Genomic DNA, 17,903 nt, shown 5'->3' with positions numbered 1-17,903 from the left:
TCTCTTTCCACTTCACAGGACCTTGACAAAGCCTTGAGGTTTGCTTTGGGGATCCCTATGCTATCCCTTTGGGGTCTAAGTCTCTATTCTCATGATTTGAGAATTCAAGTTACACTGTAGATTAACCTGGCTTCCACAGCATGATAAAGGCTATAAACTAGTCATGTGATTGAGGAAGACCTGAAAGGATTGCCTAGCCCTTCTTCATGCTGGTTGGCTGCAACCATAACAACCGTTTCTGCAAGACCAAAGTTCAGCTTCTGCACGTCTTTATGGCTTTGTTCACAGGTCAACGTTCAGTAAGCATAAAACTTCCCAGGAAGACGCAGGTTTTACATTTACAACCAAGTGCTAGACGTCCTTTCTAAATACTGGATCCCAAATGATAAGGCCCCCAAATATTCTAAGGTTGCTGTTGTTTTATCGCGGGGAGCTTTCTTCCTGAGAAAATGCCAACCACACAGAAAACGTTGATGTTCCTGTCTGGCTTTCTCACAAGCCTGGGCTCAGTTGTTGTCATCTGCTCCATTCTTGCGACTCAGGCATGGATCACCAGCAGGATTTTCTTTACAGATGCTATCTCCAACGGTACCATTGTTATTACCTATGGGCTCTTCCGTGGTACGAGTGCTCAAGAGTTGAATGAAGGCCTTCAAGATCTGGACAAAAACTTTGAAGGTAAATGACCACCCAGTTAGAATGGGAATGGCAGGCCATGGGTAAGACACACCATTCTACATTTGGGCCAAACAGCCATTCAAAACTAGTCCCTTCAAAGTCCCAAGTGAGGCTATCATTGGACTAACTCATAATTTTGAAGGTGTTTATTATGTTTTCAGACTCATGGCTCCAATTATCTTGTTATCTTTGGAGTCTAAACCATTGTATCGGCAGTTGGGCTTGAGTTGTACCTATCTGGTTTATTGACAAGTGAATAATTAAGTTAAAGTATGTGGCAGACTTATGGTGTTTAAGAGCCAGCATAAGCAGTGTTTTAAAATCGACCATGGGCTTTGACTTGGGGCATCCAAACTTCCAGAAGTTTGTAAGTAATCACATAGGGAAAATGTCAAGGAGAAGACATCAGTATCAGTAAGTTTCTCAGCTTCTTGAATCCACACTTTTGTATATAGAGTATCTCATTGTTGGGGATGGTATTTAATTCCATTTTAATCCTGTTACTTATAGGACTTCCTGTTTGTTACTCATTTCTGATGTAATAATGCCTTCCTCTCCATAAATACAAAATAAACTATCAAAGATAAGTAGATGGCAGCTAGTCGAGTTTTGGATTTTAAGACCTAGCATTACGGTTTTTGAAAAGTAATAGCCACAATTATTCACTACATAGCATCATATAAGCGGACTTTACGTTGCTCAGTTCAGGGTCTGTACAGATGTATTTTGGGCATTTACATTTCTAACTATGCACCTTATGCCTGTGTGATGTTTGGTGCCCATACTCCAGGATAGAGTTCTAGCAGGTTTATGATTTTGTTAATAAAATGGTTTCTATAAATCCAGGGCAACGTACCTCTGAGCTCTCACTGTGTCTTTGAGTGATAGGAAAAGCACATCTTATCTGAGGTTTCAGCTGCTTCCCCCTCCCCTGGTGCTCACCACAGCCTTTCAGGAGCCCGAAGAGACCTCCTCTAAAACATCCAGGAGCTCAGATTTCAAAGTCCCCTTCAGCTCTCAGTAATAGCATTTTCAAAACGGAAAAACAAAAAAACAAAACAAAACAAAAAAAAACAAACAAAAAAAACTGTCCACTTGTTTGTGAATCCTCTGGCAAATTTAAGTGCTTGGGACAGAAGGCTACAGTGTTGGCTTGGGACAGAAGGCTACAGAATTGGCTTGGGAACAGTTGATTCCATCTAGAGATTGATGACTTCAATGGAATCCCTGACTCTAGTCAAGGTGGAGCAGAGAAGGTCAGGGAAGGTAAGGTCTACATGATGGGGAGTGACCATTCTGGTGTCTGGAAAGGAAGGACAGCCCAGTCAGGGAGAGCAAAGCTTGGGATCAGTGCCAGTTAGGCCCCTTCTGGTCAGCGTAGAGACAGGTAGAATGCTCTCACTGCCTGTGCCTGACTCTCTGTTTTTACCGTTCACTATGGGAAAGCCACACTGTAAATCTCCCACCCCCACCACACTGTCCAACCTCTCATTGCTACAGAGGGTGAACAACCACCCAGTGGAGGAAGATGTTACACAATTGCTAGATGGCATGTAAGGGCCACTCAGAGACTGTGGGATTTTTCCATACCTGTGACTGTGATAAGCACTGAGCATGTAAATGTTTATCCCAGACGAGAAGTCATCCTTAGAACATGTAGGCAATGCTAAGGCTCACCTGTTGCTTACCATGTCAACAGAATCCAGGATCGACAGGAAGACCTGATGCTCTCCTGCCAGAAAGCCAGAGTTGCTGAGAACATCATTAGCCAATCATTGGTAGCAAAATTTAACCTGTATAAAGTTAAATATGCGTTGTCCTGCTCAGCACTTAGATACTGATGTTTCCCCTTGAGACGTCAAGTGTGTTAGCTTTGTAGCTAGGGCCAGGAAACACTGAAATCCTCAAGCAGTCATTCATATTATCAGACCCTGTCTGATATCTTGTGTCTATTAGACTACAGGGTTTTCAATGAGAAAGCAGATTAGGCCTTTTAAATCTGGTTGGCAGATTTAAAGAGCCAAACCCATCCAGCCAACCAGAGGTCAATGAATGGAGATGATGCCCAGTCAGCCCCAGTCAGGAAGCCTTCTGTTGTGGAACTGGGCTGACAATGAGCTTGGCTGGCTAGATTGGTCCTGGTTTGTCTACTATGCAGATAAGTGATTGTTTAGCTCTAGCCATGAGTGGCTGAATGGTCTTTATGACTTCTAAAGTGCTAGCTGTATACTTTCACCTTGAAATATCTGCCATAGGGAGAAGGTCTTAGACTTGGATACTGATAGGATTTGCACCCAGTTTTTGTAGTGACATGTTCCCTGTCTAGGACAAGGGGAAGCCCCTCCTCCTCTGAAGGGAGGAGCCACTCCACCCCTCTCTGCCCCCCAGTTTGGCTCTTGGGTGCTTTATAACAGGATCCTGAATGAAGTTATCCCCTTGACTCTGAGAATGCTCTCAGGGCCTAAGCGGCATTGACAGGTACTATTTTCCCAGGCTGGCAGGAACGGGACAATGTGTCACTTGGATGTGGCATCCCTCGGAATGCCATCTCCAGTAATACTCAGCCTATATCCTGACCCGACCAAGTATCTTTAGAGAATTATTTTGGCATTTCAGTGAATGCGATTTCTCTTCCTATGGCACCAGGTCTCTTTGATCTTGGTCCCTTGGTTAGTAGACATGTGACTCTTCAAACAGCTACATTATCATCGAATTGACTCTGGCCTGGAAATGCAATCTCCTGGATGCTGAAAAGAACCTGTGTACTTGACCTTCCATATCAATGAAAAGATTTTCAGATTCAGGTTTCATTCCTCTTGTTTAAAAAAAAAACAGCATAACAAAACAAAACAAACAAACAACAAAAACCCTTACTAGAGGCATTATTTTCCATGTAGCTATGACAAAACACCAGAGAGAAATAATTTAAAGGAGGGAAAGTTTTTTTTTTTTTTTTTTTTTTTTTTTTTTAGTTCAAGGTTTCAGAGGGATTTCAACCCTTCATGGTGAGAAAGGCCTTGCATGAGATAGTTGCCTCACATCGTGTGCTCCAGATAGCAGAGGGCACAAGCTGGAAACCAAAGGTGGATATAACCTTCAAAGACCTGCCCCTAGTAATCTATTTCTAGTAGTTAATCTGTGTCTCCAGAAATTTCCACAGCCCTTAAAACAGTGACTCAGACTGCAGACTGGACCTTGAAAACATGGCCTGATAGAGAACATTTTAGTCAACCTATAACATCAGGTGTGATGTTAATATTGATTATCAACCTGACAGGAATCAGCGTCTCCTAGGAGACAAGCCTCTGGGCATGTCTGAGAGGGAATCTCTACACTGGGTTAATGGTGGAAAGATCGGTGGTGACATCTGGGCAGAGGTCTTGGATTGCATAACTTGGAGAAGGTGAACTGGTCACCCTTCTTCCATGAACTCAATGTTGTTGAGCATTCTCTTGTAGCCATGAAGACGGTGACTAATACACTAGGTGATTTTAGGACAAACCAATTGTAACTATGACTCAGGGTGGATGGTCAGCAGCCTTCCCTTGGCCAGATAATAGGTTGACACAAGGTTTGAGCATTACTCTCAAGCTCCTTGGTGGCAGGCTGCTTGGAGTTGATTTATTGGAGACAGCTCAGGACAGAAGCGTACAAATGAACCAAGACGGGCTGGGGGCAAGTGTCAGGCTCAGTGGTCTGTGAATGGATCGTCATCTGATCTGGCTTCTTCTCAGTCCCCACTCCACTGCTTTCTATTTTTTTCTGTGACCTCAATATTGTACTGTTAAACAGAATGGAATTGAGGCCGTAAATACAGCACAGAAAAGAATGGCAAACTTAAAAAACCCAAATGGTGTTGATGTCTTGAGAATGTGTGAAGGCTCCCTACCTCCCTGCTCTGACTTCATCTCATGTATCAGGATGTGTTTCCTGGAGAAGGGCTACTTACACTTTTCCCTTCTCAGAGATGTGACCACATTAGAAGGAGGAGTTGGTGGGAATGAAGACAACCAAACCAAAGAGCTTAGCCACTTTTCTCCCAAGCCAATCTTGGCAACTGTCCAAGAGGCTGAGGCGCTAGCTGTGACTTCCCGAGGTTGGGGGAGGCGAGGGGAGGCAGGCCATGCTCTAAGATCTGTCAGTACTGTGATACCCACTAATGGAAGCTTTTCACTGGGTCAGGGCTCTGGTGGCCAGGTGTCTGAGGTGGGAGTGGAGTCTGTTCCCACCCGCAGAACCAGTTTTACTTAACTTGTGTCAAAGGCAATTTAAGGAAGGAAGGGTTTTTCCTGTTGGTCACATTGCATCCGTGAGAGAGACAGACAGACAGACAGACTGACAGAGTTGAATGCTGGTACTCAGCTTGCTTTCTCCTTTTTATTCAGTCCAGGATCTCATCTCATGAGACGATGCTTTCTACATTTAAGGTGGATCCTCCCAACTCAACCCAATCTAGAAACTCCCTAGCAGTCATGCAAAGAGCTTTATTACCCTGGTGATTCTAGGTCTTGTAGGTCGACTGTCAGTGTAACCATCACACTCAATGCCTATGGACTTACTGAAAACAAGACCTGGAGGTGGAGGGCAGTTGGAAGGTGGGACCTGGATGGCGAAATCTTACCCAGAGGGGAGCTGGGTGTCTGGATGCCCAGCTGAGGCGTCTGCTGGCTGGGTGCTCATCTCTGTGCCTCTTTCTTGGACAGCCAGAATCAGGGCAATTAGCTCCAATTGTGAGGGGACTCCTGATGCAAAAGCTTGTCCCATGAAAGAAAGAAAGAGAACAGCACGTATCTGCTAATTTTATAGGAAGGGAGCAGCTGTCAGATGCTGTGAGGGTTATTGTTACTGCACTCCAGCTAACTCTCATCAAACCTTCAGCTATCATTGTCTGAGTTCTGAGGCAGGGGCTGAAAGGACATAGCTGTCATATCTAGGTGGCAGGGAATTCAGAAATAATTTTTTATAGTGCAGCAGTTAAAATTAAGATGAATTACCCCCCAAGTATGTAGGAAACTATGAGTCAGCAGCCCCAAAATTAACTCTCTTTGGAAAATGATGTCTGCTAAATCTTATTGAAAGTCAAGGCAGAGCTGAACTTGATTGTCATCTTCTTTTTCTTTTTGGCGTATGTGAGTGTCACGTGTGTGTGTTTGCACGTGTATGAACAAGTGCTTGTGCGTGGTGTGCACATATACATGGGAGCCAGAGGTCAATATCGTATGTTCCCCAGTTTTGTCTCATCTTTTTCCTCCTCAATTTTATGTGTATGATTGTGTGCGTATACAAGTTTATGTGAGCCACGTAAATGTAGAAGCATAAGGGTGCCAGAAGAAGGTATTGGCTCCCCTGAAATGGGAGCCTCCACATAGGTGCTAGAAACCAAAGAGGAGTCCTCTACGACAGAAAGCATGCTTAACTGCCGAGCCATCTCTCCAAACCCCTCCACCTTGCTTTTTGAGACAAGCTCTCTGATGGAACCTGGGCTCACCGATTCTGCCAGGTTGGCTGTCTAGCAAGCTCCAGGCATGCCTTTGTCCCCTTGGGATTAAAGGCTTCTCTTTAAAACATGGGTTCTGGGGGGGGGGGGGGGGTTGAACTCAGGCCCTTATGCCTTCAGGGCACACACTTCATACGCTGAGCCCATCATGGTCACTTTTTAATGGACTATTCCACTTGTGAATGAACATTCCCACAGAGCTGTAAGTCAGTGTGGAAGGCAGAGAGAAACTCAGAGAAGTCCAGGCGTTTGGGATGCATAGCACGTTCCTCACACTCGTTTCATTTTTTTGACTTAAATATTTAAATTATTTTCTTGAATACAGAACTCTGCCAAGGAGAAAGAGTTCTTTTGTCCCCAGCCAATTTCCCTTGAGATCGAAGGACGTTTCCTCCTGCCCTGGCTCTTGGGGTAGAGGAAGTGGGTCCACCCTGACTTGATGAACGGCTGACGCAGCCACAGGAACCAGCCTGGACCTCTACCTGGGCGTGTCTCCCTAGCTCTGTTGCTTCTTCCCATTCTCCTGACATCACCTCCCTCCAGTTTCAAAATCAGCATATGCTGAGTTAGTATAAGCAAAACCTCCCAAACACATAATTTCCGCAGAGCATGGAGAAGCAGGCAAGAGACTCCAGTTGGTTAAGCCAGGGGTAAGTGAAACCCCAGCCCAGATCTTTGAGAGCCTCTTGGGGTACAGCGCAGAAGATGTAGGCTTGGATCAATCCACCCAAGGGGTCACTGACAGAAGTCACTGAAGAGTTCAGTCACCATAGCAACGAGGAGGCGTTGCCTATGGAAGCTGAGCTTTGCCCTGTGCATCGAGGAATGAAATGTTCTACGCTCAGGGTGGCAGGTCATGGTCCAGTTGCTGCTGAACTTGTTTCTTTTTTCCTGGGGCTCACAGGGGATGCATGTCTATGTTTATCACGTGCCGCAGTTACGCTCCTGTCTCCTGCCCTTCTTTTCCTGCATAGCCCTTCACCCTTTGAGCTCCTGTCCTGGGTTGCTGCTGCCCTCAGGCCTCTCCCTTGCAGGAGGCTCCTGCTCCAGGCTCAGCCCCACCCTACTCAGCCCCACACTACTCCCTTCTTCATGGGGGACTTCTGCCACCACCCAAAACTTTGGTCACGTCCCTTTCTTGCCTACTTTGTCTAGTAGAGATTTTAGAAAAATAAATATGAGGACTTAAAACTGAACATGTCTTGTCCACCACATATTCTTTACCCCCAAACCTTCCAACCTCTGACTCTTCCAGTCTTTCTGCCTTCTCTTCCCCAGTGAAGAAAAACCTGGCTTAAAAAGAAACATTTTTATTTATTTCCGTTGTATGTGTATGTATGTGTATGTGTGGGTACATGCACACACACAGAGGTCAGAGGAAACAGTCATGGGGTTCAGTTCTTTTCTTTACACATTCAGGTCCTAGGGAATGAACTTCACCTAATGCCCTTGGCAGCCAACAGCTTTACCCAATGTGCCACATTGCTGGCCCCAAGCCTGTCTTTTAATGGTACCACTAGATTCATTTTCTGATTTCTATAAAAATGATTTTATTAATGATATGATTGCTGGAGACATTTTAAGATTAAAAACATTATTTTGTTAAAAAAAAAAACACCATAGATGTTTTCACCCAAACTGGACTGAGTACATACATATTCTCATATAAGGTAGATGTGAGATCCTGGGGTCCTGTGTAAGCTCACTCAGACTCACAGATCAAAGGCAGGGAGGGACCTTCACCTCAGTGAAGACAATGCCTTTAAAAAAATGTATTTATTTCATTTTATGTTTTGCCTGCAAGTATATATGTGTACCATGTGCCCATGGAAGCCAGAAGAAGGTGTTGACTCCTCTGGAATAGGAATTACAGATGGCTGAGAGTAGAAATTAAGCCCATGTTCTCTGCACGAGCAACCAGAGCTCTTAACTGCGGAACCATCTCTGCAGCACCCCAGCCCCATTCCTTACACAAGTCTCTCTGTCACACGGGCTCTCTTGTTTTCCTTGAATGGTCAGAAAGAAGACATGGGTGTTCGGTGTGCAGTTCTACAGTGAGCATCAGAGCGAGGGTGGAGTCCTGGGCCCTCAGAGCAGGTCTCAATGCATGAAGAAGGGAAGGGGAGGGGTGCCTTGCAAAGAGAGGGTGCTGGTGGCACATGGTAGAATATGGTTCAGCAGATGTGTTGTCTGTTTCTACTGTCCCAGAGAGCTCCTAGCACACACATCCCTGGAAATTAAGAATCCAGGACTCCCCGGCTAGCTCCAACTCGTTAAAGCCGAGCTGAGCTAAGGCCATGAATGTTGCCATATAAAAACAGGAAGAGGAAGAAAGCCGTTGGCTAGTTCTTACTCGCCCCTCTGTGACTGTTAGGGCTTGCAGCATCCAGTGATTTTTGCTAATGCTGTTATAGTCAGCACCACAATCTATTTTCCAGATTGTCTTTTTCAGGGGACTTCACAGATTATCTCTAAACACACACACACACACACACACACACACACACACAGTAACAACCATTGGAAAACCTCATTGTACTTCCTGTCATGTCTGGGCTTTTGTGAGTAGAGCAGGAGGTGGAGGAGCTAGGTGCACTGGAAAATGGCTTCTAGGGCTCAGAGGCTCCGAGGCTCCGATGGCTTACTGCACAGAGCACCTACCTCCATTGCATCTTCCACAAGTGCAGATCCACTCTGGAGCTTCTTTGCATTTAAGATATACAAATGCTATTTTGTAAAGTGCTTTCAGCTTGGAATGAAGTCTGAGGGCTAGCCAGATGGTTGTGTTCCCAGCTGCCTCCAGTGTTGGAGCCCAGGGAGGTAGAGTTTGGATCCCAGGAAGGCACCCCAATTAGCCCTATCAAGAAACATTTTTCTATCTCCACTTTGTGCTATGGGCTAGCACCTTTGTGGTCACTTCCACTAGACCTTATTCTCCTGCTTTTCTTTCTCTGTCAGCTCTTCCTGGCTCACCAAATTCTTCTAATCCATGGGGTTTATGGGATCCCCACTACATGGGGGTTTGTACAGAGACCCACCCTAAGGGTTTCTGCTAGAAGCAATAATCCTCAGACCCAAAGGGAAGCTATGATGATGGAATTGCCATTATCCTACCATCAAGGCTTTGAGGGCAGAGATCACTGGTGAGGAAGTTGCAGGATTTTAGGACTTGAAAACTAAGGTAAACATCCACCTTCAGTAATGTGGCTACAGAGTCAAGGGAAGCCACTGACTGGTCTGCCATGGGGAACTGTCTCATTCTTATGCCTTTGTGTATGTTCCTTTATGTACATATACAGGTATACTGGCTAGTTTTGTGTCAACTTGACACAAGCTGGAGTTATCATAGAGAAAGGAGCTTCAGTTGGGGAAATGCCTCCACGAGATCCAGCTATAAGGCATTTTCTCAATTAGTGATCAGGGGGGTGGGGGGGAGGGGGGAGGTCCCCTTGTGGGTGGGGCCATTTCTGGGCTGATAGTCTTGGGTTCTATAAGAGAGAAGGCTGAGCAAACCAGGGGAAGCAAGCCAGTAAGGAACATCCCTCCACGGCCTCTGCATCAGCTCCTGCTTCCTGACCTGCTTGAGTTCCAGTTCTGACTTCCTTTGGTGATGAACAGCAGTGTGGAAGTGTAAGCTGAATAAACCCTTTCCTCCCCAACTTGCTTCTTGGTCATGATGTTTGTGCAGGAATAGAAACCCTGACTAAGACAGCAGGCAATGTGTATATGCAGTTGCACACACATTCGCATATATGTGCACGTGGAGGTAAAAGGTCAATTTCAGATGTCATTTTTCAGGTGATGCCCATCTTAGTTGTTGAGACAGGGTTTCTGGTTGAACTTGGAACTCACCAATTCAACTAGACTGACTGTTCAGTGTACCCCAGGATCTACCTGTCTCGGTCATCTCCCCAACACCGAGATTGCAAGTATTCGCCACACCACCTGCCTTTTTCAGATGGGTACTGGGGCTTGAACACAGATCCAGGGCTTCTACATCAAACACGCCACTGACCGAGCTATCATCTGAGCCCGTGTAGTCTTGGTGCTTGCAGGAAGAATGGCTTACTGCTTCCTTCTCTGACACCATGCCTGCTCTAGCTCAGCTGTATTTGTATTCTGCACTGTGCACTCACCAAATGTTGCTTTAGTTTTAGGGATATTGGACAATTCTTCCCAGAAGTCTTTGCACCTGGTGGTCATCCTCCTCCTGATCCTGAGTCTGGCAGCTTCCGTGCTGAGCTCAGTGTTCACCTTCTACAACAGCATCAGCAACCCTTACCAGACGTTCCTGGGACCTATGGGTGTCTATACCTGGAATGGACTCAGCGGTGAGTTTCCTGAGAAGATTCATGTGCACACACATGCATACACATACATATGCATACATATGTACACCTGCACACATAGATGTATACACATGCACATTATGTATGCTCATGAACACACATGCACATATACTTGCTCTCCATCTTGCCTTCATATGGAGTAACATGGACTCCAGAGTTGCCATACCTGGGTGGCCAAGCCACAGAGCCAGGAAAGGATGCCATCTGGGGCCAACACTCTTCTTGTGAGCTAGAGCGCTGTGTACTTGCTAGGTGGTTTTGTTATTTTGTGTGTGTGTGTGTGGGGGGTGTTCAGATGTGGAGTGGATCTTGTTATGACTTAGACAAAAGATTCTCTGTGGGTTTTGTCCATGTACTTCATTCCCTACATTTGTTCAGTGGGACTGACACTTTGAGGTTAAGGGACTTGGATACAAATCCAGATATAGGTCCCCAGTGTCAAGGGCCCTCCATCTGCCACTGAACCTTGCTCGCTGCCAGGATAAACAGTGAATTGATCTTAGCTTCACTCATGGGACTCAGAGGTAACAGAAGCAGCGGCCTCAGGCATGGCTGAATTTGGAGACCATGTTGCAGGAAGTCTGCGTCCCTTCATCCCTGCATACAGTGATTTCCCAGTGTGCGTTCTGTGGCTACACAGTTGATCCAATCCTCTTAAAGGTCAGATGTCTGTACACACCCTGGACTTCTGCAGTAGCAGCTTTAGAGGAAAGGCCTGTCCTTTTCCAAGAGTCAGGAGACTGGTCCTGGGCCCAATTCTCATGAACTCACCCACTGACATGACCTGATCAATCTCTGAAGCCAAGACAGATAGATTGACCCATTAAGTTAGCTAAGGAGACTTGTCCATACTGAAGCTGGGCCCAGCTTTAGAGGCACACAGGGGAGGAGGAGTGGGTTCCCATAGAAGGGGAGATGACAGGAGACCAAACTGGGCCGATACTGCCCTGTTTACAGCCCACAGGGCTTACAGCTGGTCCCCTCGCCTTCCTCTGCAGAGGAAAACAGGCCGACTATACAGATGTTAGAAGTCTATGTCTGCTGGGGGTTGGGAGGGACAGGAAATGGAATCTGAACAATCTCCCCAGAGCCCTGCCTACGTCTAGCCACAAAGGGCTATGTTGAGAGGAGAAAATTCCCCACACTTACCTTCTGCCTCAGGGTATATTCTAACACAGAAGGAGAGGCTCTGGGGTGGACAGGAAAACCACCTGTAATAGCTGTGTAAGGGGAAGTTGTGCATTCTGACTTGGATCTGGAGGAGGCCTTTAGTCAACCCCAAGAGTTGCTATCCTGATGCTCGGCAAGCTGGATTCTGTGTTCATACGCCCTCGGGAAGCCTCCATTTTCTCCCATTATCTGGAGTGTTACAGAGTTGAGTGAAAACTCAGTTTGCGAGAGGCTGTTCCTTCAGAAAGGTCTCTGTACAGCACTGACAGTGTAGCTTCCTAGCCTGTGGGCCACACTGGTAGGTGGGCTGAATCCAGGTCAGCTTTAAGGTCCTGGGGCCAATGAGAATGCTACAGTCCCCTAGGCACTAGGCTCTCTTGGGCTACCAGGTTGTGAGCTGGCCCAGTGGGCAGAGCAGGAAATAGATTACCTGCCTCATTTCTGGTGGGGAGAAACAGCAATAACACTGTCATCAAAGGCTTATAACCCGGACATCTCAGTACACACTGGCCCAACGTGGCTGGGAGTTGGCCTCAGGGAATTTTAAGGTAGCTAGAGGGGAAGTTGGATTCAGACAGAGCTACACAAACTGCCTCCTCTGACATATTGTTCCTCAGCTGGAGAACACAGGGAGTAATGAGTACCATGGCCCAGCAGAGAAGGGCTGCAGGCCGGGAGCCCATGTCCCTAAGCCTTTTAAGAACTGCTTCCCTCCCCCAGCCTCTTTATATCTACCACTCTGGAGAAACTGTGCAGGCCTAGAGATGCAGGCCTATACTTCCAAGTACTGGAAGGCTGAGATGAGAAGGTCCCCCAAGTTCAAGATTGCCTGGCTGCAGAGGGAGCTTAAAGCCCCATTTCAATATAACAAATGAAGAGGATTGGTGTAAAGAATTTGCTTACTGTTTTTGAGGTTCTATACTTAATTTCCAGTACTGCAGGAAGGAAGGATGGGAGGTAGGGACTGAGGGAGGAAGGAAGGAAGGAAGGAAGGAAGAAGGAAGGATATTCAGTTAATCAGAAGCAGTGTGAAGCCCATGGCTCCAGGCATCTGCCTTTAAAGTGCCGGGATGGGCAAGGTGTCTGTGCGCCAGCCTTTGCCTGTGCAAATCAAAGCTCCAGACTAGCGAGCTCCTTTAGGATAAAGGCATTAACCTTGTGTATGTTCCACCCCTTTGTGATTAATTAAGCTTTTATAAGAAACTTCACAAGAGGAAAATGAGGGATAATGAAGGTGTGAGAGGGTGCATCAGAGGAACAAGACTTTTGTTCATGCAAATAATTAAGGAATACAGCCATTATTTTGTGGGTGAGGTGTGTCATCAAGGGCTGTTCAAACGTTCTCTTCACGCAACCCCCACCCCTAATTAGCTTCCCTCAGAGGAGCATTTGGGGAGCTTCCTTGTCAGTGGGTTAGGACACAGTTTGATGCCTAAGAGCTCACTGGACTGTGTGCATTCTGTGTGTGTCAGCATATTAAGGATCTCAGAAGGACTTCGTCTTGGGGATCCCCCTGATGTATCAGACCCCACCTGGGCATGAGCAACCATCCTCACCCTCATGTTCCCAGAAAAAAATTCTTTTTTTCCAGCATTACTGGTATATGAATCACCTGCCCATACATTACTCACTTAAAGCACACGGTTCACTGGGTTTTGACATATTCTTAGACACTGTAGAGACATCACTAACCATCATTTTGGAAATATTTTCACCAGCTCGGAGAGAGATCGATGTCTCCTGGTTACAACCTGCTTCTCACCCCACCTAAGCAACTGTAAATCTGCTTTGCTGTAGCTACTGCCTGGTTCAGGGCCACACTTGGCTGAGTGGTGCAGAGCGGACCCCTGCAGTAGCTGTCTAGAGCTTCCCTGAGTCCAGGCCCAGCACTTGAGAGCCTGTGCTTCTCTTGCTCTTGGCAGAACTCACTCCTCACAGCTGGCGGTGCACCTGACCCACTGCCCTCGCCTGCTCTTGTGGAGGTGGCTTCTTCTGCCTGTGATGCTGGTGCTCGTTCAAGCCTTATTTGTCCACTCATATTTCCTTGTACCTTCGCCATGCCCACTCTCGCTGCCCTGTCCACTTGCTCATGCCTGTTACTTAAGGTGACCTTAGGGCACAAGGCTGTGTGGTAGACCAGTTGTCCAATGATAAGCTCTGACAGGATCTGAGCCTATAGGTCAGATACTGCTCAGAATAATGTTTAGTACTTCATGCCTAGGATCTAGTTTATATCTTACATCTTATTTTTACATTTTCCTTCATCCTGAAACACTATAGAACCCCTTGTAGCTATTCAGTAAATGCCTTTGGATTATGTATCTCATAAAGAAAATAAGCGATATTAAAAAAGCATTGGGGTGGGGGTGGGTGGGGGTACAAAACGCAACTGGAGGGATGACTTAGCAGTTAAGAGTGACTGCTGCTTAATCATAAGCACCTGAGTTTGAATCCCCCACCTCCCATCCTGTGGGTGTGGATCACAAACACCTGTAATGCCTGTTCCAAGGGATCTGCTGCCCTTTTCTGGCTCCTGTGAGTAGGTACCTACACATATGGATGCATACATTGATACAGAAACATGCTCATATACATATAAACAAATAACTTTAAAACATAAATCACAACGATAGGTAGATGGCTCTATGAGTAAAATCATTGCTGCAGAGAAATAAGGATCAGAGTTCAGATCCTAAGCACCCAAGAAAAAAGGCAGGGATGGGGCACACATCTGTAACCATGTCCTGGGTGGGCAGTGAGGTAGAAACCGGGGGCTCTCAAAGGCTTTCTACTCAAACAGGGAATTCCAGCTTCAGGAGGAGACTCTGCCCTCCTACTGAAAAAAAAGGAAGAAAGAGAGAGAAAAAGAAAAGATGTGAGCACTAGAGGAAGACAGTTAATGTTCGTTGGCTTCCACGTGTGTACACATACATGTGTGCACATTCAGACACATACCTCAGAAATGCACACACATACATGCACACATGCATGAACACAAATAAAGCTATTGCTTCGGGTGTCACTTATGAAGCTCCATCTTCTTTGCAGCATCCTTTGTGTTTCTGGCCATGGTTCTGTTCGTGGGGAATGCCGAGTCCAACCATCTCTCAGACAAGCTCTCCCAGAAGCTTTATCCAGATACCACAAACAAGAGAACAACCCACACTTACGGATACTCGTTTTGGCTCACCCTGCATGTCATCTTTCTCAATATTGTCACTGCGGTCATCATCATTTTCTATCAGAAGGCCCGATACCGGCAGAAGCAGGAGCAGAGGAAGCCGGTGGAATATGCTCCAAGGGATGGCATTTTATTCTGAGTCCTGTCTCATAGCCCATTTGCACTGTCTCTGCCAAACTGACTCACTCCTCTGAACACTGCATGGCAGAGCAACTGTCAGGTGCCATCGCTTCTGGAACCACGACACCATGTCCTGCCTATAGATGGTGCTTGTATCTTCCTCCATGGACTTCCTCCTGAAAAGAGTTTTCTCCTAAGATCAGGAAAATGATTGGGAAGGGCTGTGGTCTAGAGTAATCCAAAAGAGGGCAGCCTGGGGCCTGCAGGCCTTTCTCATTTGACCCTGCTATCGGCAGTAATATAGGTCTGTGGGGTGTTTTGCCTTTCCTGTGACTAGATAAACAGACTATAGCCCCTATGACCTTGTCCTCTGGATTGATCAGGCATTTCGGTCCATGATAAGTATAAGGATTTTTAAGCAGAGAAGCACTCTGAACTAATTTTTTTCACTCAGAAGTTAGATACAGAAGGATAAAGGATGGGATGACCCTGTGTTCTGGTCCCTTGGTGGCTGTTGTGACTTCCAGGTTTCTTTCCTTCAGTGAGGGCTAGACACTTGCAGAGCTTGGGACTTGGGAAGTCATGCATGAACAGATTGGAGGTAAAATATGGTCTCTTCCAGTAAATAGAAAGTCAGAAAACTAGCAAAGGCACCAAAATGTATTCTGCATGGTTTTCCAGTGTGACATTTCCTTTTTAAAACATCTGATTGAGAACCCTTCAGCCTGGACTATCCTATAGGCTGCCACAGTGACAACTGACAGACCTGAAAAGTGACCTCCTTTCATGTGTTGACGGAGTCTTAAAACAGTAGCTCAATGACAAGTGGTGGATCTTATGAAGCTAGATGACCTTCAACACTCAGAGATGTGAGCTGGGTCGCCAAAGTGTTGGCAGCAGCATGCTGGGTTTATTTACTACCAGGCAGACGAGAAAGACATTTAATAAGCTCTTACTTGACTACTCCAATTAAAACAGTTGCTTAGGGTTGGAGGTCATCCCTCCATTGTAGAACACTAAGGTGCCTAGAGTGTGACAGGCCCTGGGTTCCATCTCTACCTCCGTAAAAACAAAACAAGCAGGTAATGACAGAATTGTGCTTGTGGTTTGAAAGGATGGATCTCTATCATGCTCTCCCTTGAAGACCTACTAATTCAAGATTACTTTTACCTAATAAATTATTAAAAGGTTACTATACTATTTTCTTTACTCTTTTCATGAGTGTAAGTGCACATGCCATGATTTGTGTGTCTGTGTGTCTCTCTGCGTATGGAGGTCAGATGACAAGCTTCAAGAGTGGATTCTCTCCTTCTACCATGTGAGACCTGGGGTTTAAACTCATGTCATCAGACTTGCTGGCAAGCACATTTACCCACTGGGCTACCTTGTAGGCCTGCTACTAAATTATTATAAAGTTTGGGTTTGGGAAGCAATGGCTTAATGGGTAAAAGTGCTTGTCACCAAGCCTGATGCCCCTGTCCACTCCTCATCACCTACACAGTGAAAGAGCTGACTCCTGCAAGTTATCCTCTGACCTACACGCATGCGTTGTGGCATGCGCATGCCCATAGGCACAATCATACTTCCCTATACAATATACAAAAGAAACGCACATATGTGAAACAAATACAATTTAAAGCGACTCGGTCCTGTTCATTTGAAAAATATTGGGATATATTTTAAAAATATGATTATAAATGTAAAAAATTTAAACTCTGAGTCTAAAAATATTTATATTCTTCGAAGGCCTAAGTTTTCTATTGGATTTTTTTGTTTAATGTGGCCATGTAATAAAGAGGATGTGGAGGTGGGTGCTGGCCCATGCCCTTGAGCCCATCTTCAGGAATCAGAAGATTGCCACAGCTTTGAAGTCACTCTGGTATGTTGGGAGTTCGAGGCCAGCAGAACTTCATAAAGAGGCCCTCGTGGTTTGAATGAGAGATGTCACCAGAGGCTCAGGAGTTTGAATGCCTGTTCCCCAGTGGTGGCACTGTTTGGGGATGCTACATTACCTGTAGGGGGCAGAGCTTTGCTAGAGGAAGTATGTCACTGGGGTGGGCTTTGAGAGTTCATAGACTCATCTCACTTCCTGTTTTCTCTCTCTGCTTCCTGCTCCTGGAGTTGGCCCTGCCAGTTGCCACCATGCCTCCTTGACATTGTAGACTCTCCTTCCGGAATCATGAGCCCAAATAGACTCTTTCTTTGTAAGTTTCCTTTATCATGATATTTTATCTCACCAACAGAAAAGCAATGAATACATATGGGCTTGCCTCAAGCCAGCAAGCATACAAACAAAACCATTACTTTGTCTTGTTATGAGGTAGGTTGCAAAGTTCATCACATTTGCAAAAGAACGAATATAAACCACTATGTTCACCAGATGTGTTGGTACATGACTTTGGGAAACTGAGGCAGAAAGATCAGGGATTCCAGGCAAGCCTGGGAGACTTAGCAAGACACATGGGGATAAAAAGAAAAGTAAATAAATGAACAGAAAAATGTAAAATGAATGAGATATTATGCTCACTGACAATAAGAACATGATACGTAGGATAATAACTTCAGAGAAATCAATAGTTTACGCCATATCTAAAGGACTGGGCTCCCCTGATCACCCAATGCTTACAAGGCACTGTGGGAGGTAGGATATGGGATGGAAAAGCTGCCAGCATCAGAATTGGGTTTTATTATCTCAGCAATCATAGGTCGAGCTGGAAGCTGTGTCCTCTTGGACATGACATCGAGTGTGTGACAGTATACTGTGGGGTGTTTCTAAACCACGGTCCTATATCCAGCCTCTGTGGTCAGTCCCATTTGGGGCATCCTCTGAATGTCACAATGAAATTACAGGTGTCCACCTCAGTCCCCTCTAGCCTTTTGAAGCCTCTCAGAGGCCTGAGCACTGAGA

At 45.9% G+C, this 17,903-nt stretch overlaps 1 protein-coding gene across 1 annotated transcript; it reads left to right on the top strand.

The window, feature by feature from the left end:
* The first annotated feature begins 298 nt into the window (after positions 1-298).
* Clrn3 (clarin 3) lies at positions 299-17,497 on the top strand. The gene is made up of 3 exons (NM_178669.5): positions 299-678; positions 10,327-10,506; positions 14,743-17,497. Exons 1-3 carry the CDS (start codon positions 450-452, stop codon positions 15,012-15,014), a joined length of 681 nt encoding a protein of 226 aa, NP_848784.1. The 5' UTR covers positions 299-449; the 3' UTR covers positions 15,015-17,497.
* The last annotated feature ends 406 nt before the right edge of the window (positions 17,498-17,903 follow it).

Source organism: Mus musculus, chromosome 7 (genome assembly GCF_000001635.26).
Source record: "Mus musculus strain C57BL/6J chromosome 7, GRCm38.p6 C57BL/6J".
Taxonomy (NCBI): Eukaryota; Metazoa; Chordata; class Mammalia; order Rodentia; family Muridae; genus Mus; species Mus musculus.
This window is presented reverse-complemented; position numbering and strand designations above follow the sequence as displayed.